Source organism: Mastigoproctus giganteus, chromosome 4 (assembly GCF_048544385.1).
Source record: "Mastigoproctus giganteus isolate SK-2022 chromosome 4, ASM4854438v1, whole genome shotgun sequence".
Taxonomy (NCBI): Eukaryota; Metazoa; Arthropoda; class Arachnida; order Uropygi; family Thelyphonidae; genus Mastigoproctus; species Mastigoproctus giganteus.
The window spans coordinates 98,824,412-98,849,202 of record NC_143578.1 but is presented as its reverse complement, the minus strand read 5'-3'; the positions used below and the strand labels follow the sequence as shown (position 1 = coordinate 98,849,202).

The 24,791-nt window shown below is 39.3% G+C and overlaps 1 protein-coding gene across 1 annotated transcript in view; it reads right to left on the bottom strand.

Annotated features, from left to right (window-relative positions):
- The window catches only part of LOC150086945 (uncharacterized), a 186,351-nt gene that overhangs the window by 128,371 nt on the left and 33,189 nt on the right, over positions 1 to 24,791 (bottom strand). The window contains exon 5 of the mRNA XM_090372329.1: positions 14,023 to 14,096. Coding sequence (XP_090228455.1) covers positions 14,023 to 14,096 — 74 coding nt within the window. The remainder of the gene's footprint in view (positions 1 to 14,022; positions 14,097 to 24,791) is intronic.

Here is a 24,791-nt window from a genome sequence, read left to right as displayed (position 1 = left end):
TAGCATACTATCTTTACTGTCGTTAACAACCCTGCTAACCTTTGTATCATCTGCAAACTTAGACATTAATCCTGATATATCTTCATCAATATCATTGATAAATATACAAAACAATAATGGGCCCAACATCTAACCCCGGGGAACTCCACTAATAACATTAGTCCATGAAGAACAGTGTCCATTGATTACCACCGTGTCTTCTCCCACTCAACCATCCCTTTATCCATTGTAGCAACTTACCCTTAATGCCATACCTCTCCAATCTGTATAGCAGTCTTTCATGTGCAACAGTATCAAAAGCTTTCCTGAAATCCAAGTATATGAAATCAAAATTATTTTTGACATTCAGTTCCTTTGTGACCACATCACAGTATCCAATCAAATTGGTCAGACAAGACCTCCCTTTAACAAACCCATGCTGTGTCTTAACTATTACTGCAGTCTTGTCTAGATGATCTTGCAATGCTTCTTTAACCAGTGACTCCATTATTTTCCCCGAACACAAGTTAAACTAACAGGTCTATAGTTACTTGTGTCACTTTTGGAACCCCCTTTGTGAATTGGTAATACATTCACACACCTCCAGTCCATGGGGACCTCCCCTTGAGTCCAAGGAAGCTCTCATAATTATGGCTAAGGATCTGCTTACTTCCTTTAATATAACTGGATAGATCCTATCAACCCCAGGTGCCTTCCTTATGTTTAACTTCAACGATTTCTCCTCCACTTTGCTCTCAGTTATTACAAAATCACTTAGCTCCTTGTTAGAGTCTGATAAACTTCTAGCATTCCCCTCATTGAATAATTCCTCATGTGTGAATGTAGATGCAAAATACTCGTTCAGTTTACCAGCTACCTGAGCATGATCATCAATAGTCAACCCATCTATGTTAAGTGTGCCAATCTGTATATGACATAATCAGATATAACATTAATAAGGCAAATTGGATAAGATTTTCAGAAACAATAAATTCCACATCATAGTGATCAATTATACCCTGATGAACTGGTGTCAAAATTTACTAAACTAATAAGAAAAGCTATTGATGCCATATTTAAAAAGAAAAACCCCAGAAAAAACGCGGTCCCCTGGTAGTGCCCTGATCTAGAAACTCTCCGGCGAAGGGTGCATCAGGTCATTAAGCATTTCCAAAGGTCTATATCTGGGTGGCCCCCAGCAGAGATGGAAGCCTGGAGAGAGGTAGACTGCTCCCTTAGAAATAGATACACACAGCTAATGAGAGAAAAGAAAAAGGAGTCATGGAGGGTACTTGTTGGTAATGAACCTTCTGATGAATATTGCATATTGTAGTTACCAACAAGCTGTCAAAAGGTGATGTTACACGTGCCAATAATATTGTGACAGGACAAACAACATGCACTTAGGATGGAACAGTCAATAATATACTTGACTCTCTGTTCCCAAAGGATGACCAAGCTCTCACCTTCGAAAAATTCAACATTTGCAATGAAAATGAGGCACATGCATCTCCTGATATAGAACCCCCTTCACAATAGGAGAACTAAACAATGCAATCAGCAGGATGAAATAAAAGAAATGTCCTGCTATGAGCTCCTAGAACCTAAAACGATAAAAACTTTAGCTAAAAATCAACCTCACCACTTTCTTCAGCTATATAACAACTGTCTAAACAAAGGAGCACAGGCAATCCCTTATAACACGGTTTCACTCTAACACGACTGATAAATTGTGGCAATCCTTGCATTAACATGGTACTTATATAACACGGTTAGAGAATTTCGGTAAACCTCGCATAACAGGGTATTTTTGAGCTTTTGTGTGGGAAAAAAAACCCTGCTATTATGTTGGATGTAATTTTTCAACGTTTCCACTCTTTTTGAATCCTTTCTGTTGACTCGCTAATCAAAAAAAAAAATTATTGAGAAATCCCTGTATTTTATTTTGTTGGGAAATTCCTGTGTTACGTTCTGTGCTATTGAACTTGTACTTGTTGAACTTCTAGAAAAATGTAGATTTCAAAGTTTTATTACTATTGGATAGCATGCCAGGCCATCCAAACGTTGAAATTGTTTCTACCACCACAGTTGTACTAGGTTAATACAACTTCTTTCATTCAGCCGTGAGATCAAGGCATTATATCCACCTTTAAAACTCATATCATCAGAAAATCATTACAATGGATATTGGAAAAAATCGATTCCAAATCTATTGAAGTAATGGAGGCATTTCTCAATTGTGGACTGTATCAGAATCATAGCTTTATCGCTGAAAGAAGTAAAACCATCAACTTAACGTTAAATGCGTGTGGAAATATGTACGGCCAGATTCAGTTCATTCAGGAAATATGATCGAATGGGCAGAAAACAGAATCGGTGCAATAGTAGAACTTGCTATGTCAGTAGGAGGGGAAGGTTTTGATGATATCACTACCGAAGCCCTCATGGGTAGCACAGTTGATAGAATTGCCTTCCTCCCCACACCAGCTGGAAAATACATGAGTTCAAATCCCATCGATGAAGGGTGGAAAAAACCATGCTGCCTGAGCCAGATTAACTCAGCCACGTTGTGGCTGAGTTAATCAGGCAGCATGGTTTTCTCTCCAGGAAACTATGGTTTTTCATCCAGCAAAAGAGAAAATCGACCTCAGGACACACGCAATTTATAGACGATATATCAGAGTAATAGGGCCTTAGTTGCAGATGCTCCTAAAAAAAATAAAAAAAGGATATGATTACTGAAGTCGTTCAAGAATTACTGGTAAAAAAAGAAGCTAGCGTAGCAGATTTGGTGCAAATGGCACGTAAAATCAATTCAGATGATGATATCGCAGATGAAAATTCTAAACTTAAAAATTTTACACTAAAAAGCATAGGGGAAGGCATAAGATTAGCCAAGCAATTAGAATCTTATTTTTTGAATGCAGATTTTTGAATGAAAGGAGCTCAAAGTTCAAAAGGGAGCTTCAAAAATGCTTAGTTCCATACGATGAAATTCCCAAAGATTTATTAAGAAAAGCAAACAAACCCAGATTACTGATTTTTTAAAGAGAGAAGATACATGAAATCTAGAATGGTGTATTTTTGTTAACATTTTGCTAACAAAATAGTGTACTTTTGTTAGCTTTTGGAACATAACCCCCTTTTTTTTTTTACTTTTTCTTAGTAAAAAAAATGTTGTGTTGTGGTTTTGCACAACACAACATTTTACAGGAACCTAATAACCGTGTTATAAGAGGATTACCTGTATTTCCAAGCTCATGGAAATTAGCTACTCTCAGATTAATCATCAAGAATCCAGAAAAACCTCCCAATGAACCAAAGTCATACAGACCAATAGCTTTGTTGCTAGTACAAGGCATGGTACTGGAAAGACTGATATTCCTCCACTTAGAAACACACTACTTAAATGCAAAACTTGTTCTTCTTGTGAAGGGTAACAGCAGAATGGCCCCTAGAAGCCAGTGCCAAACCATGCTCTGAACCTTCTACATGAATGGGCAAAAATCCACAAGCTGATTATCTCAAGCACGAAAACCAAATCCATCCTCTTAAAAGGAAAGCTAGACATAAGCAGACAGTCTCAGATAAAGATTGTAGACAAAACAACCACCTTGACAACAGAGTTAAAATATCTAAGAGTCATTTTTGACTCTAAACCAACCTCCAGTCGGACAAACAGTTTAGATTCAAAGCTGGATGTTTGACTGAGGATACAATGAATAAATTAATGACAGAAGCAACCAGATATCAATGCATATAAAGGAATGTTACCTGAGGATGCCCGCAGGGTTCAGCGCTGCTTCCCTGTTTTTGGAACCTGGTGCTGGATGAGTTCCTGTGAGCAGACATAGGTCAGATGGAGCAGGTCGCCTTTGCCAATGACCTTGTTCTCCTTGTGAAGGGCCCTAGAAGCCAGTGCAAATTATACCCTGAACCTTCAACAGAACTAGGCAAAAACTTACATGCTGATTATCTCAAGCACAAAAACCAAATCCAGCCTCTTAAAAGGAAAGTTAGACATAAGAAGACTGCCTCAGATAAAGATTGCAGACAAAACAACAGCTTTGACAACAGAGTTAAAATATCAGGGAGTGATTTTGACTCTAAACTAACCTTCTTCCCTCATCTTGCAAATGTTGGTAGTAAAGTGAGAAGTTATATGGACATGACAGTCACAGTTAGCACAGCTGATTGGGGCTTCAAAAGAAAGACACCTGCACTCTTCTACAAGGCTATCTTCCTCTCAGTAATAACTTACGGGGGGTGGAGTCTGGTATCTTAGGCTGCTGTTAGCAAACAACAGAACTAAACTAGCAGGTCATTCTACTCACAATAACTAGGGCAAGCCACACTGTCAGTACCCCTACCGTGCAGTTAGATTTAGCATTAGCATTAATAGAGGCATATGATGCAAGAAAGCAAATTTATACAGCATCAGCCAAAAAGAAAACCCTTCCCATTTGACCCATCCATTCGCTCCAAAACTTGTCTAGTTCTTCCTTGAAATTATTTAAGCTATCAACTTCCACAATGACAGAAGGAAGTTTGTTCTTCCAGCAATCAACTACCTGCTGGCTAAAGGCAAATTTCTGCACATCTATTCTACAACTGCCTTTCCTCAAATTTCCTCAATTTGCCACCCTCCTCAGGTTCATAATCTGAACAAGAGGAAGAATCCTATTAGCATTGGGTCTGCTCAAACCATTCAAGGTCTTACACACTGATGAGCCAAAACATTATGACCAGCGAGTCGTTATGCAAATCGAAGCAACTGCATGTAAACTACGGCGAGTGCGCAGGTTGGGACACAGTACAAAAAACACCTGATACTGAGTTCTGTTAATCAGTGTTACCCTTGTTCTTCAGATGGGAAAGGCAGCAGATTTAAGCCAGTTTGGCAAAGGTCAAATTGTAATGGCCAGACGACTGGATCAGAGCATATCCGAAACGGCATGGCTGGTGGTGTGCTCACGGTCAGTTGCAGTTAGTACCTACCGAAAGTGGCCTGAGGAGGGGGGAACCCACAAACCGCTGGCAAGGTGTTGGATTACCACGGCTCATCAATGCTCGAGGTGAGCGAAGGCTCTCCCAGATGGTAGGTGGCAACAGAAGGGCGACTGGCACAACTCGCCGGTAATTGGAAAGATCGTGACGGGATTAATGTGTCACAACACACAGTACATCAAACAATGCTGAAAATGGGGCTGCGTAGCCGCAGGCCGCTCTGAGTGCCCATGCTAACCACAGTTCACAGGCGACAGTGCCTACAATGGCATGTGAGCATTGAAACTGGACCGCAGGTGATTGGAAGAAGGTCGTCTGGTCCGACGAAACTCGTTTTCTGTTGCACCATGTGGAGCCGGGTATATGTGCATTGTTTACCTGGGGAAGTGATAGTGCCTGGATGCACTGTGGGGCAAAAGCAAGCTGGTGGCGACAGTGTCATGCTTTGGGCGATGTTCTGCTGGGATACCCTGGGTCCAGTCATCCATGTGCCGGGCACTCTGACATCTACCACCTACCTAAACATGGCAACAGTCTTCCCCTCTGGCAGTGCCATTGCTGACCAGGTAACCCTTTCATGGCAAGTCTTCCCCTCTGGCAGTGCCATTGCTGACCAGGTAACCCTTTCATGGCAAGTCTTCCCCTCTGGCAGTGCCACCTTTCAGCAGGATAACGTGCCATGCCACACCGCCCGGATTGTTTGCGACTGGCTCGCGGAACATGAGGAAAACTTCTAGGTATTGCCCTGAGCTCCAAATTCTTCAGACGTCAATCCCATCGAGCATCTGTGGTTTGTGTTGGAACAGCAACTCCGATCTGTGGCATCTCAACCACAGACCTTACAGGAATCAAAGGATCTGCTGGTTACATGTTGGTATCAGATACCACAAGACATTTAGAAATCTTGTAGTGTCCATGCCTCGCTGTGTATGAGCTGTTTTGGCTGCAGGTGGAGGACCAACATCATATTAGGTAGGTGGCCATAATGTTTTGGCTCATTGGTGTACATCTCAATCAGATCACTTCACACGTGCCTAGTCTCCAGATGCTGCAATTTGCAGAACTTAAGCCTTTCTTGGTAAGAGGACCCCTTTGTTCCCCTAATCAATCTTGTTGCCCTTCTCTGTACTCGTTCTAGCAACTTTACATCCTTCCTAAAGTGAGGCCTCCAGATCGGTACGCAGTACTGAAGGCATGGCCTGACCATTGCCTTATACAAGAGGATAATCACCTCCTTTTCTCTACTAACAAAATTCCTGTATATCATTGACAAGACCACATGACCTTCTCTGACAGCCTGTCTTCACTGCTCAGAAAACTTCATATCTGACTGCACAATTACCCCCAGGTCTTTTTCATTCTACCATCCTGAGTGTAATACTACACACTTGGAGTTGGTATGTTTCTCTGGGGTTATTTGGAAGTAATAAGAGGCTTGAACTATAGGTTTAGAAGACATATCCCTGCCAACATCTTGGAAATTAATCTTGACTTAATAGCTGATCCTCAACAGGAGACGAAGCGAATACTGACCTGCCTATACGAGCAATGGCAGGACAGGTAGGATCAATCAGACAAAGGGGAAGTCACTAGGAGGTTCCTGCCACTGGTAAGCTTGGTTCCTCCTAAACCACCAACCTGGTTTGCACTAGGCTTGTGCACCACATTTTTGCTAACAGGGCATGGTTCCCTTAATGCAAAACTATGTCAGTTGGGCCTCATACAGGACCCTAAATGCACCTGTGGCCTGATGAGGATTGGGCCCATGTCTTAGCATTAGCATTTAGCATTAGTAGAGGCATTTGATGCAAGAAAGCAAGCTTATGCAGCATCAGCCAAAAAAAAAAAAAAAAGTAACATAAATAAATAAAAATAACCACTTCCACTTCACCCCTCTGTTCGTTCGAAATACCTGTCCAGCTGAGCCTTAAACTTATTTAGGCTATCAACTTCCACGACAAGGGATGGAAGTCTGTTCCACCCACCAACCACCCGCTGGCTAAAGGCAAATTTCCACACATCTATCCTACATCTGTCTTTCCTCAATTTGAATTTATGCCCTCTCAGGTGATTTTTCTGAGCTAGAGGAAGAATCCCATCAGCATTGAGCATGCTCAAACCATTCAAGGCTTTGTACACCTCTATCAGATCACCCCGCTGGTGCCTAGTTTCCAGACACTGTAATTTGCAAAACTTAAGCCTTTCTTCGTAAGAGAACCATTTTGTCCCATTCACCAATCTAGTTGCCCTTCTCTGTACTCGTTCCAGCAGCTCTACATCCTTCCTGAAATGAGGCCTCCAGGCCTGTATACAGTACTCTAGGTGTGGCCTGACCATTGCCTTATACAAGGGAATAATCACCTCCTTATCCCTGCTAGAAAAATTCCTATATATCATTGACAATACACCATGAGCTACTCTTGCAGCTCGTCTGCACTGCTCAGAGAACTTCATATCTGCCTGCACCACCACCCCCAGGTCCCTTTCATTCTCTACCACTGTCAGCGTAGTACCACAGAGTTGATACGTTGCTCTGGGGTTGCTGTTTCCCATATGTAGTACTTTACATTTGTCAATGTTAAACTTCATTTGCCACCTCTCAGCCCATCTGCTCAACCTTTCCAAATCCTGTTGCAGCAGCATAGTGTCAGTAGTGTCCTTGACAACCCTGCCAACCTTCGTATCGTCTGCAAACTTAGACATTAAGCCTGATATACCATCATCAATATCATTTATAAATACAGAAAACAATAAAGGCCCCAATACTGAACCCTGAGGGACTCCACTAATAACATTAGTCCACGATGAGCAGTGTCCATTGATTACCACTCTCTGTCTTCTCCCCCTCAACCACCCCTTTATCCATAGCAGCAACTTGCCTCCAATGCCACACTGCTCCAATTTGTGCAGCAGTCTTCCATGTGCAACAGTATCAAAAGCCTTTCTAAGATCCAAGTATATAATATCAAAGTTATTCCCTGCATCCAGTTCTTTTGTGACTGCATCATAGTATCCAATCAAATTGGTCAGGCAAGACCTGCCCTTAACAAAACCATGCTGTGTCCTAGCTATAACTGAAGTCTTGTCTAGATGATCCTGCAGTGCTTCTTTCACCAGTGCCTCCATTAATTTTCCGGGAACAGAAGTTAAACTCACAGGTCTATAATTACTTGTGTCAGCCTTTGATCCCCCTTTGTGAATTGGGGTCACATTTGCACATCTCCAGTCAATGGGTACCTCCCCTGAGTCCAAGGAAGCTCTCATAATTATGGCTAAGGGTTTGCTTACCTCCTTTGCTGCCTACTTTAATATAACTGGATAGATCCCATCCACCCCAGGTGCCTTTCTTGTGTTTATCTTCAACAATTTCTCCTCCACTTTGCTCTCAGTTATTACAAGATTCTCTAGCTTACTGCTAGAGTTGAATACACCTCTGGCATTCCCCTCGCTGAATAACTCCTCATGTGTGAATGTCGATGCAAAATATTCATTTAGTTTGTTAGCTACCCGAGCAGGGTCATCAACAGTTGACCCATCGATCTCAAGTGGACCAATCTGATTCATCCCCTTCCTTCTAGAGTTTACATAAGTAAAGAACTCTTTGCTGTTTTTCTTCGCATCCCTTGCCAAGGATCTCTCGTAATCTGCCTTCGCCTGCCTAACCTCCTTTGTAACTTGGTTACAGATCAACTTGTATCTATCATAGGCGTCCGTGTCACGTGTTAATTTGTATGTATCCCATGCATTTTTCTTCTCTGCCATATGCCTCATTAGTTCATCTGACAACCATTTAGGCCTAAACCTTGAACAATATTTCTTAGTTGGTATGTAAAGCCTAGTAGCTTCCAAGATAAGTTCTTTGAATGCTTCCCATTTTGAATTTGCTGTTGGCAATATCATCAGTTGATCCCACTGTATAGAATTTAAATACTGTCTCAGTCCATTGTAGTCGCCTTTACGAAAGCAATACCCCTTCCCTTTACCCCTAATGGTAGTTACCTCTTTGAGTAACTCCCACTTCAGCACACTGTAATCACTGCCACCAAGTGGTTCATTTATCTGCAGATACTTAATGCATGAAGAATCACTACTGATAATCAAATCAAGAGTATTACTCCCTCTAGTTGCCTCCCGAACATGCTGATGTAGAAAACAATCATCCAATAAATCCACAAAAGCCTTGCTACTGTGTGAGTGATCAGCCCCCAAATTCCAGTCAATATCTGGGAAATTAAAATCCCCCATTATAAGACTCTCTGATTTACTGGCCCACTCTATTTCTCCGAACAGTTTCTTATTATACTCATCAGAGTCATTAGGCCTATAGCACACTCCTACTCTCAATTTTGATCTCCCAATGCTTATGTCACACCAAACTGACTCGACACTGCACTGTCCAGCGATGTCGACTGGCTTCACTTCCTTGGATTTTATGTGTTTTTTAACTAATAGCATAACCCCTCCTCCCTTCCTATCCTGTCTATCCTTTCTGTAGACATTGTACTCCCCAAATTCCAGTTCTGCATTTCTTATATCTGTGTGACACCATGTCTCTGAAATCCCCACAATATCTGCCTTTGATGTTTTGAGCAATACCTCAAATTCATCAAATTTATTTACTAAACTCCTAGCATTAGTGTACACACAAGTATACATGCACCTGTTCTTTTTCTTAGCTACCCTAACACAACCCATGTGTTTACTTGTACCCCAATGATTCCCAGCAGTCTCTGAAATATCCTGCATCTTATTTTCCAGGCTGCGGCTCATTCCAATAGAAGCAGTGCAAGAATCACTTTCACCTCTGCCAGTGGCTACTGTTAATCTATTAGTCCTTGTATCCCCCCAATCTAGCAGTTTTCCGACCCACCTAACATTGCCTCGATAGCATCAGCAAACATTCTTGCACCCTTTCTATTTAAGTGTATCCCATCCCTGTAGAAGCAGTCTCTCCTGTTAACAAGTACAGACCAGGCTGAAAAAAATTCTACCCCTTGAGCCCTGCACAACCTTTCCAGGGCCGAATTGATTGACAGGGCTCTCATCATATACTCCCTCCTATCGTGTCTGGGCAGAATTGCAGACACTTTCAATGTCAACCCTAATTCACGGCTTTTTTTCATCAGTGACCTGTACTTGTCAAGTAATTCCGCCGGTCTCCTACTCTTAATGTCATTAGTGCCAACGTGTACAACTATATCACCTTTTGTGCCCTTAAAAGATGATATCCGCTCTACAACGTCATCAACTTTTGCCCCTGGCAGACATACCCTGGTCCTATTCCACCTATCCTTTTTACAAAGCATGTTTCCCGTTTCCCTGACAATAGAGTCACCAACAACTACTAGTTCCTTTGGGACCAGCGCATTCTGCCTTGGGGGTTGCCGCTGTGTTCCGCGATGACCAAGTGCAAGCTCTGGCATTGGTGTGGGCAGCTGAGAGCTTGATGGGCCCCTCACTTGTAATCCTTCGAGGGCATCCACCCTATCCTTCAAGCTGTCATATTGGCCCATAATAACGCTGAGTTGTCGCCTTATCTCCTTACACTCCTTGCATCGCACACACACAAAGACATCCCCCATGGCAGTATCATGTCCCATACTTGACTGCTCCGCAAACATCAAGCAAATAGTGCATCTTACAAGGCTGTGATTCAGAGGACAACTGCCCCCCTCAGTTCTCCCCTGGGCCACAGCATTCCCATTAGCTTGAGCCCTTTGCTTTGCTGCTCTGGTTTGAGTCATGATTTAGATTTACTTTCAATAAAATTTCAATTTCTGTACAAAATTAAATCCTAAACTTGTATCCAAACACAGTTATAACGCTATATTTACGTTTCAGTAACGAGTGTTATCTACGAAATATTTACATTTCAGTAACGAGTGTTATCTGCGAAATCCCTTTATATAACTTTCGTATCAAGTTATGTATTAATTATTTGTTTTTACTAATTATTTATGTTACGTAACCTAAGTGGTTATATGTATAATTAATTATGTTAAATAAAATTAATTATATTACGTTTGTAATCTAAGTCGTTATATGTATTTATTTAAACGTACAATTTAACTGCTAACGAAGTTCAACTAACGCTATCTAGTACGGTATATCGTATCACAAAGGCGGGAAAATTACGAACGGTTAGCGGAGTTGAAACACGTGGAAACCTTTACCGATACTTTTATGCAATTACAAGGCCGAGTAAAGAATAAATACACCAAATTAATCAGAAAATCACAAAATAATGTTATACTACTAAATTTAAATCAAAAGTTTTAGAAAAACAATAATTTCAAATCAATAAATAAGAAAAATCCACTTAGCGGCTTTGAAAACGACCGTCTCTAGTAGCCTCGTCAGCAGACTCTGACGAGTGCCTGCAGACTCTGACGAGTCTTATATGAGTGCCCCATTTATCATCCCCACAGGTGTATGTTAATCAGCAAAACAGACCCTTAAACTGTGGAGAAAACCAATTGCTTCTCTCTGATGACATGCATTAGATGGCCTTCTCTGAGTTTGCTCAAAAAGTTTGAGACTAGGAGAAGAAACTATGCTACGACTACTTTCCCTTCGACTTTTGGCCCTAATACTGAACATAATATGCTTTGTGTGCATGCACATTTGAGGCTGTGAGATGAGATGTGGCGGGATATTGTTGGAACATCCCTCAAGTTTTATTTTGTATCTTCTTTTTTTTTTTTTTTTTTTTTTTTTTTGTTGCCGTGCATTCTGCATTCCACCATTGTTTTGGAAATGGTTAAAACTAGGTAGACGTTTTTGGAACTGCAATTGCAGCAGTGTGGACAATATTTTCTGTGATCCACAGGGCAAGAAAGCTCAATAATTATATACAAAAAATATGTATTTGCCAAATTACAAATATGCCCTCTTAAAGCACATAGCATGTTGCTTGTTTTTTGCAGATGATATCTGCTGTTAGAGTGACAGCCGAATGATTTCTGTTTGGATTTCTGTCATTCACCCCATTACCAACTATTTGTTGAGAACTCAACAAATAGTTGGTGTCCCAGTGGGAACACTTACCTGCAACCTTTTTAGCATAAGTAGGCTTATTGCTATTTATTGGTTTTACTATTTTTCTTTCCTCCTGAAAAGATAAATTCTGGTCTGCCTTAAGTCTCTGTATTTTTTTTTCCCCTTCCGCTGCTGGTATGCTCAAGAGTATGCAGGGTGCTCTCCTTATAGATGACACATGTGGGCTTTGTGGCTGAACATAACTGAACATAACACCAAACACATGCAAGAACAGCACTATGACAGGCAATATTTTTGTCATTTAATGAAGCCTAGAGGATTTGGTATATATTGGCTGTACTAGACAGTGAAGATACCTAGCTGTGACTGAATTAGGAGATATTGGTGTATCGAAAGTGAGGACTAGATTCTCATCCGTACAGACAAATATTTGTTTTGCAGCTATTACTCATTGAGTTTTTAAATTCAGAACACATATCCTCTTCAGATACTTCAGGAGATCCCATTCTGAGATGTGCCTGGAATAAGTTGAGTGCCTTGTGGGGTGTTATCATAATCGGCATTCCCCCAATAAATGTAGTTCAGAGGGGCTGTCCTGAACATTTGTCAATTTTGATTTCAAAAACGATGCCAATATTTGACAGATTTAGGGAGGTTTTCAACCCTTTCAAACTTATCAGAATAAAGAAGATTGACATCTTCCTTATGAACTTGACACTGGTAGAATGAATTTTCAGGAATCTAGGTGATGATATGTTTTCAGTGTTCTGGACATCTTTGCTGAGGTAATAATATCTGGTTCAGGAACATTACTTTCTGAAATCATGTTGGTTCCAGAAGAATGATTTATATTATCATAAAATTCATAGAATTCTCTACTCCAATGCCTAGGCTAGGCTGTTCAGGAACATTACTTTCTGTCTGAAATCATGTTGGTTCCAGAAGAATGATTTATATTATCATAGAATTCATAGAATTCTCTACTCCAATGCCTAGGCTAGGCTGTTCAGGAACATTACTTCCCCCCCCCCCCACTAGAGAGCTCAAAGGGATGCCCACTATCTAGAAAGCAATAAATGCAGTTCCAACTATATCTGCACCTCCACCAGCCCGAATCCTCAGACCATGAGGGTAGAGATGTGAGACATGGCTTCAGTACAGTTCATCTTCACAGGTGAACTTGATAGGAAACTGATTTATAGATGCCTCACCATACTCAAGTCTGTAAGATCATACTTTCTTTAGTCTCTTCTGTCATAGGCCACAAAGGGTCTTCAGTGAATCCTTGGCTGTTCTTCAGCAGCTCAATATGGAAATATGATCTTTTGGGAATTTACAGGCAGGTGTGGGTGCTCCCAGAGGAAATCACACCTGTTGTGTCCCCCTTATTCTTTTTATTTTTTTAGTTCATTAATTTGAAGCATCTGCATTCACCGGGGAACATTCGCCCGTAGTCTTATGCATGAATTACGGACAGCAATTATGCCATTGGAGAAAAGTTCTTCCCATTGCAAGAGTGGATATTCTTCTTCTTCTTAACTTTAACTGATTAATTTCAGTTTCAATTTCTTTATTTATTTAATTATTTTTTTAGATTTTTGTTTATGTACAGGCAGCAGTGGTTTCCTAGAAATTAAAAAAGTATTGCAGTAGTTTCAGGAACACACGACGTAGTCAAGTAGTCAGGAGCACGAGTGCAGTAGCACACCCTTTTTGAGTGGAACGGGGTTCAAGCCCATGACTGCTAAATACGATTAACATTTGTATTGATTGATTTATTGTAAACTCCACTGATCTGGTGGTCGTGCCCGAGGTTAAACAAGAACATTTACACCAAAAAAATGTGTTGAAAATAATCTAAATATTGTTTGATAATTTCATGTATGTTTCTTCTTTTTTTTAAGTAATGTAATATTTTTTTTTAATACTACGTAAGCCTCTTTGCATCATTTAGCCTCTACTAGTACTAGAATAATAATCTACCAATTAAAATTTTCTCTTTACAAAATATCAAATCCATTAACAATTAAAACATACCATCATGCAACTCAAAACTGTAATTATCTTCAAAGTGATAATCAGGACTTCTGGCTACTATCGAATCCAAATTCCTGAAATAAAAATAAATTTCATGAAGTATAAAATAAAAAAATTTTTACTTCATCTAACAATTATTCATTTCTATTTACTGAAAAAATAGCCAAAATTAACTTTTCTCTAATGATAAGAAATAAGCAATCTCATAAAGTAAGAAGATAAAGATACCGTTTCATTTTTAGTTACATACAGGCTTGATAAATTGGTATTTAAGGGCACAAGGGCAGCTGAGGCCAAAATGTGCCAGGTCCTATATTATTATCCTAAAGTAATATAATTTGTTCCATTTTGGCATCAGAGTAATTCATATACAGTCAGTCCTCGTATAGTACGATAGTTGTGTTCCTAGAAACCCTCGTGCAATGCAAAATCGTGCAATATAAACAACAGGGCCTATGGGGAAAAATAGGGTTAGGTGCCGGCCACCCAAGATTTAGCACACATTTGTAACCAAAACATTACCAAACACAATAAATAATCGTAATAAAATATGTAAGTATTTTATTACGACTATTACGTAATAAAATATTTCTAATGCTTTTGCTTCTATCGTAAGCAAACTTGTTTTTTGTTTGATTTTCTATCCAAACAGATGACAGCCGTTCCATCTCTTCTAGTTCTTTGTGTCTTAATCTAATGGATTTTAATTACACTTTGAGTTGTTCCTGCTATGAAAGTTGTTTTTATTTTCTCTGCATTCTTTGTAATTCTCGGCGTTCCCTCATTTAGGTCTGTAGCACATGCAATATCACATGGTCTTTCATTTCGCTCAAAGCGTTTCACAATTTCATATTTTTTCTCTATCGACAGAGGTGGACTGGGGAAACCCCGGTGGGCCGGAGGCCAGTGTGATTTTGGCCATAAACCATAGTATGAGGCCACTATAAATTTTCCCGGGTAAGAATTTTTGACCCAGTCTGCCTCTGTTTATCGATATCGCTTTTCTTTTTCTCTCTGAATCTGCAGTGTCTTCACCAGGACGCTTCCTATTCACACCTTGTAAGTATTTTACTCATTTTTAGGGAATAAAGCACAATTACAAAATGAAGAGACACGCTTGATACACATAAACAAAGCTGCGCGCGTGTAGCAACTGAATAAACAACACCGTAAAGGCAGAGATACACTATTAACACCTCACGTTTTACTAAAGCACATTTCTATTGGTTACTACCATAAAACAATAAAAACAATTTCCAGTTGCGTTTCTGCTAGTGGAATCTGTTATAAAGTCGATCTAATTGCATTTGCGATTATACCGATAGCTGGAATTGTGTTGGTTTTTACGTTATTATGGTGAAATGTGTTTCCCCTTCACTGATACAAAAAACATAAATGTTTTCAGAATCTTCTCTTCATTCCTATTGCGTTGCGTTCAGTTGGGGTGATTCCGGTCCGATTGCCATTTCTTGTAAACACAAAGGCGAATCGTGCCTAAGCGAATTCGTGTAGTGTAAACACGTGTTATACGAGGACTGATTGTATATGTATTTGCTTCAGAAAGGTATATATGCTAGGTTAGTACTATTTCCAATCATGTGGGTAAGCAATAATGGTTCTTGCAGTTGTGATTGAGAGTGGAAAGTACTTCTTCTGAAATGGGAATAGTGAGGACAATCTAAAAGTATATGCTTGATTGTAAGTGGTAGTGTACAATGTGTGCATTCAGGTGGGTCATCCCCCATGAGTAGGAACATATGGGTTAGGTGTGTGTGTTCTATCCTTAGTCTTGCTAGCACAACTTCTTCCTGTCTATTTTGTCTGAAGCTGGAAATCCATAATGCTGGTTCTTCTTTGATTTGGAGCAATTTGGTATTACTTTGTGACTTCCATATTTCTTTCCAATGAAATGTACAAACTTTTTTTATATGCTTCAAATAATCTCTATATGGTACTTGGTAATTTGTTGGTGTTGTACTGTTTGGTTTTTTGGCTGCCTGATCTGCTCTCTCATTGTCTAAGATACCAGAATTCCCTGGAATCCAACAGAATTTCACTGAATGATTCCTACTTCGTAGATGGTTTAAACAGTAAATGATTTGTTTTTGGATTGGTTGTGATATTGAAAATTGATTGCCCAAAGCAGACACTGCACTCAATGAATCAGTGTACATTACACTGCTGGCATAGTGGAAAGCGCTAATATCCTATAAGGCTAGTTTGATTGCATATAATTCTGAAGTATAACTACTACATTCAATTGGTAGTAATATGGAGGCTGTAAAAGAAGGAAAGACAGCTGCGGCACCAATGGCAGAACCTGTTTTTGAGCCATCTGTATACATTTTGGCAGCTTTGTATATTGTTGAGGGCATATTCTTTATGTAGATGTTTGATATTTTCATCTGCCATCTTTTCTTTCCCCATTTCTGAAAGTGGGTATCACAGTGAGGGAGATTTACAGACCAGGGTGGATCAGGAACATCGCTCCCTTGAAGTATGTTATCAAAATCAATATTCCAGGTGTGAAGCAAATCTTTTAGTCTAATGCCAGCTGGTCTATTTTCAGTAGGTTTACTGTTATAGAATGCTGTTCATTCAGGGTTCAAAAGCAACGGTCGAACAGGATGGACTGGAAGGCTTTGAATTTTAGGTGCATAATTTAGGAGCAGCATTTTCCTTCTAAGGTGAAGTGGAGGTTCGTGTGCCTCTACATACACTCTGACAGGGGATGTTCCAAAAGTGCCCAGAGCAGTACGAAGGGCACTGTGTTGGATGGTATTAAGTCTGATTAATGCACTTTTCCTAGATGAATCATATACAATAGCACCAGTCTAAACGAGACCTGATACAAATGTAATAGAGTGTATATATCAGCTCCCCATGTCATAGCAGATATGGACTTAAATATATTAAGTTTCTTTAGACAAACAGTTTGGAAGTATGTGATATGTGAAACAAAGTTAAGTTTGGTGTCCAATATTAAGCCTAGGAAACGAAGATTACTGGTGAGAGGGATCAAATGGTTTTTTCATCTGAGTTCCGGTTCTGGGTGTAGCTTACGTTTTTTTCAGAAGTGAATTGCAATTGTTTTTTGTTCTGATAAACGATATCCATTCTGCAGTGCCCATGTCTCCAACTTATCTATGGAAAGTTGCAGCTGTCTTTCGATAGTATGAATATTTTGTGAATGGCAAGATATAGTAAGATCGTCAGCATACACATATAGTTCTACAGTACTGGGGATGTTGTGTGTTATGGTGTTCAGTATAAGTGAGAAAAAAGTAGAGATCAATACTGATCCTTGTGGGACACCTTCTTCTTGAGCGTAGGACCGAGAAAGTACAGATTGATAGCAGACCTCAAAGGTTCTGTGTTGAAGAAAATTTTTAAAAGGATTCTGTAAGTGCCCTCGCAATCCTATGGAATGAAGTTCTATCAATATGCCATACCTCCAGGTAGTGTCAGAAGCCTTTTCTATATCGAGACTTGTTATTTTGGTTTTTAGGAGTATTAGCAACTAAGGCTATATTGCTCTGGGGATATGCAGTGGTCATTCCCTGACCTTCCTGCATCCTACGTATTTGGCGGTCACGGGCTCGAACTCCGGTCTAATCAAGAAATGTGTGCTACGCACTGCTGCTCCTGCCCACCTGGCTACAGAGACGCCATATATCGAGACTTACCATTACAAGATGTTCATTTTTGACGTAAGCATTACGGATGTTAGTCTCGGCTTTCACCATTAGATCCAAAGTGGTTCTGTTTTGTCGGAAACCAAACTGATTGTTGTTCACCAGTGCTTTAGTTTCAAGAACCCAGGTAAGCCGTCTGTGTATCATTCTTTATAGGATTTTACTTAGGCAGCTGATTAGAGAGATAGGTCTGTAATTTTCTGGAAGTGAGTGATCTTTTCCTGGTTTAGGAAAGGCTAAAATGATGGAGTGATGCCAAGGAAGATGGATATGTATCTTCAAGAAAAATTCGATTATAGAACATTAATAGTAAATTCAAGGCCGTACTGTTTATATATTTCAGCATTACATAATATATTCCATCAGGTCCAGCTGCACTGTTTGGTGATCTATTTAATGCTGTTTGTAGCTCAAATAAGTTAAACGGTTGATTATAGGCAATATATTGGGTAGTACGGAATTTTATTTTGTACCTTTCACCGAAGCTTTGATTTTAAGAAAGTAGTTGCCACATGCTGAAGTGGCAGATGCTTGGCAGAAAGTCTCTGCAAGGGCGTTAGCTATTTCTTCAGAAGAAGATATTTTCTGTCCATTTTTGAAGATGGGAGAAGGAAGAGGTGGATATTTCCCATTTAATTGTTGAATCTTTTTCCAGATGAGACGACTGCTAGTATCCTTGGTAATAGTGGGGCAAACTGTATCCATGATTCCTTTTTAGCTTTTCTTCTAATTTGTCTAGCTTTTGATTTGAGCCTTTTGTATTGAATTAGGTTGTTGGTAGTTGGGAACTTCTGGAACAGGTTCCAAGCTTTATTTTTTTTCTTTTTGGCATTGGTACAAGCTTCATTCCACCGGTGTTTAAGGTTTTTGTGTTTACATGTGGAGGCTTGAGGTATTGCTTCTGAGGCTATGGTCAGTACTTGCCTGGTAATATGTTCTGTGACATCATTATTGGGTTGTAGTCTGATCAATTGGCTATCAAAAGAAAGACAGGTTGAAAACTTTTCCCAATCTACTTTGGAGAATTTCCATTTTGAGTGATTATCATTATCAGGGTATGGTGTTCGAAGCATTTGGATTCTGCATGTGATTGGGCAGTGAATACTATTGTGTGGGTCATTTAAAACTGTCCATTCTATACTGGGATACAATATGGGGGAACAGAGAGTTAAATCAATTGCTGACATAGATCCAGTGGAAAGGTGACTTCCCACTGAATTTGCTGTGTAAACCTCTACAATTCCATTGAACAATGTTCTGCATTATCGGGGTTTGAGGAGGGAAGGTGAGTCTGGCTGTTTCTTGTGAGTGGTTTGCTTTTGACAGTCATATTTTGCTTTATCTTTTCTAGGAAAATTGGGATGTCTGGGATCTGTACTCTCTTCTACATCATCAGTTTGACCTGATGAAAATCCAGTCTCCATATCATCTTCTGCATGAAGATCAAGGACTGTTTCATCATGTGTAGCTATATTTTCAGAGTCCATTCTATTTGAGTTTGCCTTTTGTAATTCGGTGGCTTGTTGCCTTCATGATTTATTTGACATTTTATCACATGATTTTATTTTAGGCAGAACTGTGATAGGGGTATTACTTGTTTCATCAACTAGAACAGGTTTGGTGGTAGGTTGAGGTGTTGATAGCACAGATCGTGCTCATTCTGCAATGGATGTATTGGCGGAATTGATACCTCAGTTTGGGTTGAAACAGCTTGGCACTTTTGTGTAACGGAAGCATAAGTGCTTTTTGGGATTGTTCACTTTATTTGCTTTCTTGCTTCTTGATATGTGACCTTATTCTTGATCTTATACTTTTGTATTCTTTTTTTCAATTTTCCAGAGGTCGCATGATTTTGAGTATGCTGGATGGTCATTCTTGCAATTTGGACATTCCAGAGCCTTTGCAGTACACTCTGTTTGTGAATGGTTTTTTGACCTGCAGTTAGAACAAGTAGTTTCGCCTCTGCATGTAGGAGTGACCAAACGTTTGGCACTTGAAACATCTTAAAAGGGTTTGGAATGTATGGTCGGATACGGCAGTTTAGGTAGCCTGCTTTAACTGAGGTCGGCAAATTTGGTGTACTAAAGGTCAATATAATATTACGTGATGGAACAAGTTTGTCATCCATCCGTATCATAATTCTTCTTGCTTGAGTTATTTTCTGTTCTGGTAATTCCATGACTACCTCTTCTTCAGTCATGTTCAATATATCCCACTCACTTATTACTCCTTTTGAGTAGTTCAATGTGCTATGCGGTGAGACTTTGATTGGGATTCCACTTATAGATGACATTTTTAGTAATAATTCTGAATGCCTTGCTCGAGTGGTCTCAATTAAAAGATCTCCTGATCGGAGACTTTTCACCATTTTCAGTGTACCTGCTGCATTCTCGAGACATCTCTGGATGACAAAGGGAGAGAGTTTGCTTAGTGGCTGAGTCAATAAGGAATGTATTATCAGAAAAGCTGGTTCTGATTTGTTACAGTCCTTTTTCATTCTTTTTGGAAGATTGAGATCGTCTTCCATTCTGCAGGTCTCAGTATGTTGAGAGCCTGTTGGCTCTAGTGGTGGACATGCATCACAGTCCATTATTGCTCCTTTTAGCCCTGGGAGTGAGAGCTTTTCCTCCCAGGTTTCCGGCCCTGCCACGTGGAGGCAGGAGTGGTGCCACCTAGTGGCCAAGTGGCTGGAGAAGTTAGTTTGTTAGTGCAAAAATTAATAAATATACTAGGAAAAGAATAGGATCTGTTAAGTACAGAATCACTATAAAGCATTTAGGGCGTAAGCCTCAAGCTATGGAAAAGTTTAGACTATGTATAAGTATAGTGCGAAAGCATCAATAATACATAGTCAAATCTGAATTAACAGAATATTAGCAAAGCGGCATCGTTTTAAGTTATATCTCATATTGTGAATACCTTCACAACGAGTTGCCATGATATTGCACTACTTCGAATAAGTAACGCTTCACCTGAGGAGAAGACTAATGTTACTTATTCTCAGATGGATACCACCACCACCCAGACGGCACTGTCTGGGTGGTGGTGGTATCCATCTGAGAATAAGTAACATTAGTCTTCTCCTCAGGTGAAGCGTTACTTATTCGAAGTAGTGCAATATCATGGCAACTCGTTGTGAAGGTATTCACAATATGAGATATAACTTAAAACGATGCCGCTTTGCTAATATTCTGTTAATTCAGATTTGGCTATGTATTATTGATGCTTTCGCACTATACTTATACATAGTACAGAATCACTTACAAAGAAATGAGGATGAGAAAAGCACTGGAAAGAAAGCAGAACGAAATCACTTAGAAAGATCACTATATATCACTTAGGAAAATTGCTTGGACACTATCGCTTGGCACTCAAGGCAACTTGATAAATAACCTGCTACTCTGATAATTACAAATCACTTGCTTTTTCCTGATGGATGTTTGGACCTGATAGATAATTCTTATAAAGGAAAATAAGTAAGTTTCATTTTTTTCTGACTCAAATCAACAATCTGAAAAAAAAATAAATAAATAAATCTCATAAGAGTAGTAACATATTTATGAATCACCCTGTATATTATACATATATTTATAAATATATAAAATAAAACTCTTCATCCCATTCAAATTTTGTATTATAGATTTATAACACAACTTGATTATATTTAAAATAAAAAAAAAAAAAGGCATTACACACGAGCATAATCAACTGGTCACTGTTGTTGTTATTTAGTTTTTAGGAGCATTAGCAACTAAGGCCATATTGCTCTGATGATATGTGGTCTTCCCTGACCTTTCCGCATCCTCCGTATTTGATGGTCACGGGCTCGAACCCTGGTCTAATCAAGAAGCGTGTGCTATGCACTGCTGCTCTTGCCCATCTGGCTACAGAGGCACCCTGGTCACTGTGCAAGCACAGAATTACTGTTTAACAAAAATTCCTTTTGTTTATTAATCTTGTTTTGTTAATAACTATAAATAAAATTAATTTTGTTTATAGTAATTAACAAATTACTATAACATCTGTTTATAGTAATTAATTAACAGCAGCAGAAATTAAATGCATGAGGGGTGATCATTTAATTCGAGGACTATTGCAAGATTTTATGTTTACCGTGTGAACTTTCCATAACTTCTGCTAGAGGCACCTCCCTGATTGCTACTGAGCAGACTCTGTGTGCGCATGCCAGTACTTGTCGAGCTAGTGTTTTGTGAAGAGAGTTTTTTCAGCTGTGTGTCTCTGACAATCATTTTGAAGCAGGTATCATGTCAGACATACAGACAGAACAGCAATATGTGATTCGTTGCTGTGTCAGATGGGACTTAAATGTATTGGAAACAGTCAAATATGAATGAAGCGTATGGTAGAGTTTCATAAAAGAATGGTAGGACAGCCATATTCCGGTGTGACCGAACTTTACAGTGTGAAGTGGTTTCTCCATCAAGACACTGTCAAGCCTCATACGGCAAATATTCAGCAGGCAGTGATCACTGCCATAGGTGCCAAGGTTCTACTACATCCCCCTTATTCATTGGACTTAGCTTCATGTGATTTCTTCCTGTTTCCACATCTGAAGAAAGGTGTGGAAGGTAAGTTGTTTTGCATGTGATGCAACAATACTTGTAGAGCTACAATGGAAGCACTTCACAGCCTTTCAAAAAATGGCTTGCAGGAAGCATTTAATGCATGAGTATGATGGTGGTGAAATTGTGTAAAGTTCAAGGGAGAGTATTTCGAGAAGGAGAAATCCACAGAAGATTCAGATGATAACAATTAAGATAAAATCTTGCACCAGTCCGTGAATTAAATGATCACTCTTCATGTTATATTATACATGGAAACATCTGTGCATACATCCAACACTAGCAAAGGTGAAAAATTCATTGAACAGCACTTGAAAATATACTGGCAGACATTAGGGTGTCTGTGGGCACCAGTTTGAGAACCACTGGGCTATATATTCTATCTCCAAGTCTACGTTTCAAAAACACAAATGAAATGATCTAAAAAAAAAAAAAAAAACACAGGGACCAAACTACTGTGATTTAAAACACTGTTATACATGTCTGTTATACCCACTGGGTGTAACAGACATGTATAACAGTAAATATCAGTCTTTTTGGACTGTCCAGCCTTCCATTCATTATTTTCTTCCTTAGATCTTTAGCCTTTTCTAGAGGACACCCTCTTTCTTTTGCTTAATAAGTATTTTGTGTGCTCAATGCATTTGTTTTTCTCTGCTGTCAGTATTTTGGTGGGATTGAATAATTTATGTTTTTGCAACGTTTATAAGTATTACAGATGTGAATATCAATACTGTGATAAATTAGCCTGTAGGATATGCATAATGTGTTTTTTTTTTTGTTTTTTTTTAAGAGTTGCTCACTCCTCGTATTATATTATCAAACAAACAACATGGTACTTGTCTATTATCCTCCTACCAGTGTAAGTTACAAGTCAGTCTCATGTAACCCAACCACGTTAGGTGAGACTTACTTGTAACTCATATTTATCCTTTTTAGTTCATACACAAGTTTGATGGTCACAAAAGTTAAAAAGGTCACTCTAGTGTCATGACTAGAGTGGGTATTTAGGCGGCTGCTGTAGCCTAGTGATCAGGCGTGTGGGTGCATAAGTACACGTGCCTTGAGTGACCAGGGTTCAAGCCCGTGACTGCTGAATACAATGCTGTTTCTTGTATTCTGTGTATCTTGTGAACTCCTCTGACTGTTTGGTTGTCCCGGAGTATAAACAGAAAATTTATTTATTTATTTATTACTTGATTCCTCCTCAATCGTTGAGTAAAGTTTCTATTGTACTGCTGTTACAAAAAAAATGTTATTCCTTTCTCTTAAGAAAGTAGAAATATTTTTTAACCTTGTCAGAATTAGCATATTTTTAAACCTTTTCTGTACTTTTCATTCACCCCCTTCACCTACAGATGCGTCTCCCTGAATTCTGCTGCATATTTATGGCAGCAGAATTCAGTTTCTACACAATGTATTTCATCTTAATACTATACTTTGCTTTACTTCATTCCAACTTATATACAGCACATTCTTATATACAGCTCAGTTATATACAGCACATTCTTATGTTATAATTTTTTATACTGATCATTGTCTTTCCCCCTCTTCTCAGAAATCATAAAAAAAAAAACATCTTCAACTTTTTTGTTGATATAAATATTTATAGGTTGAGTATGATCACTGAGCTACAGGTTGTATGAGGACTGAAGTACTGAAAAAAAAAAACACACTAGATATTGCTATTATTATTATCATCATCATTAGCCATATGGTACAAGGAAGCCTGAGGCTTATGCTGCACTAGCCAAAAAAAAAAAAAAAAAAATTTCCGAATTATCCCGAGAGAGAGGGAGAGGGAAAGTAGAAGGGAATCACCAAGAAAAAGAAGAATGATGATATCCAGCTCAGGAACCTGGGTGTGCCAAGCCAATACTCACCATTAATTTTCATTTTTAATTTTCACCGTTAATTTTCATAAACGACATCGATGAAGGGATAGAGGGCGTGATGTCTAAATTTGCAGATGATGTTAAAATTGGTAGAGTAGTCAATGATCACTGTCAAGCTGAGCTTCTTCAGAGAGACCTAGATAGACTTCAGGAATGGTCAGAAAAATGGCAGCTACACTTTAATCCAACAAAGTGTAAGGTATTACACCTGGGAAACAGTAATCCCAAAATAACGTATTTCCCCATGTATAAGATGCACCCTTTTTCGAAAAATTTGTGGTCTAAAAACTGGATGCGCCTTACACAGTGGTTGTAGAGATTTTTACTTTCATTTCCCGCTTATCTTTGCGCTCATTGTTTCGCACTTGTTACCGGTATATTAGGTTACGTTTTGCCACGTTCTGCCCAGAAATGGCTCAGAAAAGATTTTCGTACAGTGCTGAATACAAATTAAAGGTGATCCAGTTTGCAAAAGTGAATGGAAATTGTGCTGCTGAACTTATGTTCAGCAGCACAATTTCCATTTACTTTTGCAAACTGGATCCTCCTCCAACTGAGAAAACAATCCGAGACTGGCTACGGGAAGAAGAAACTCT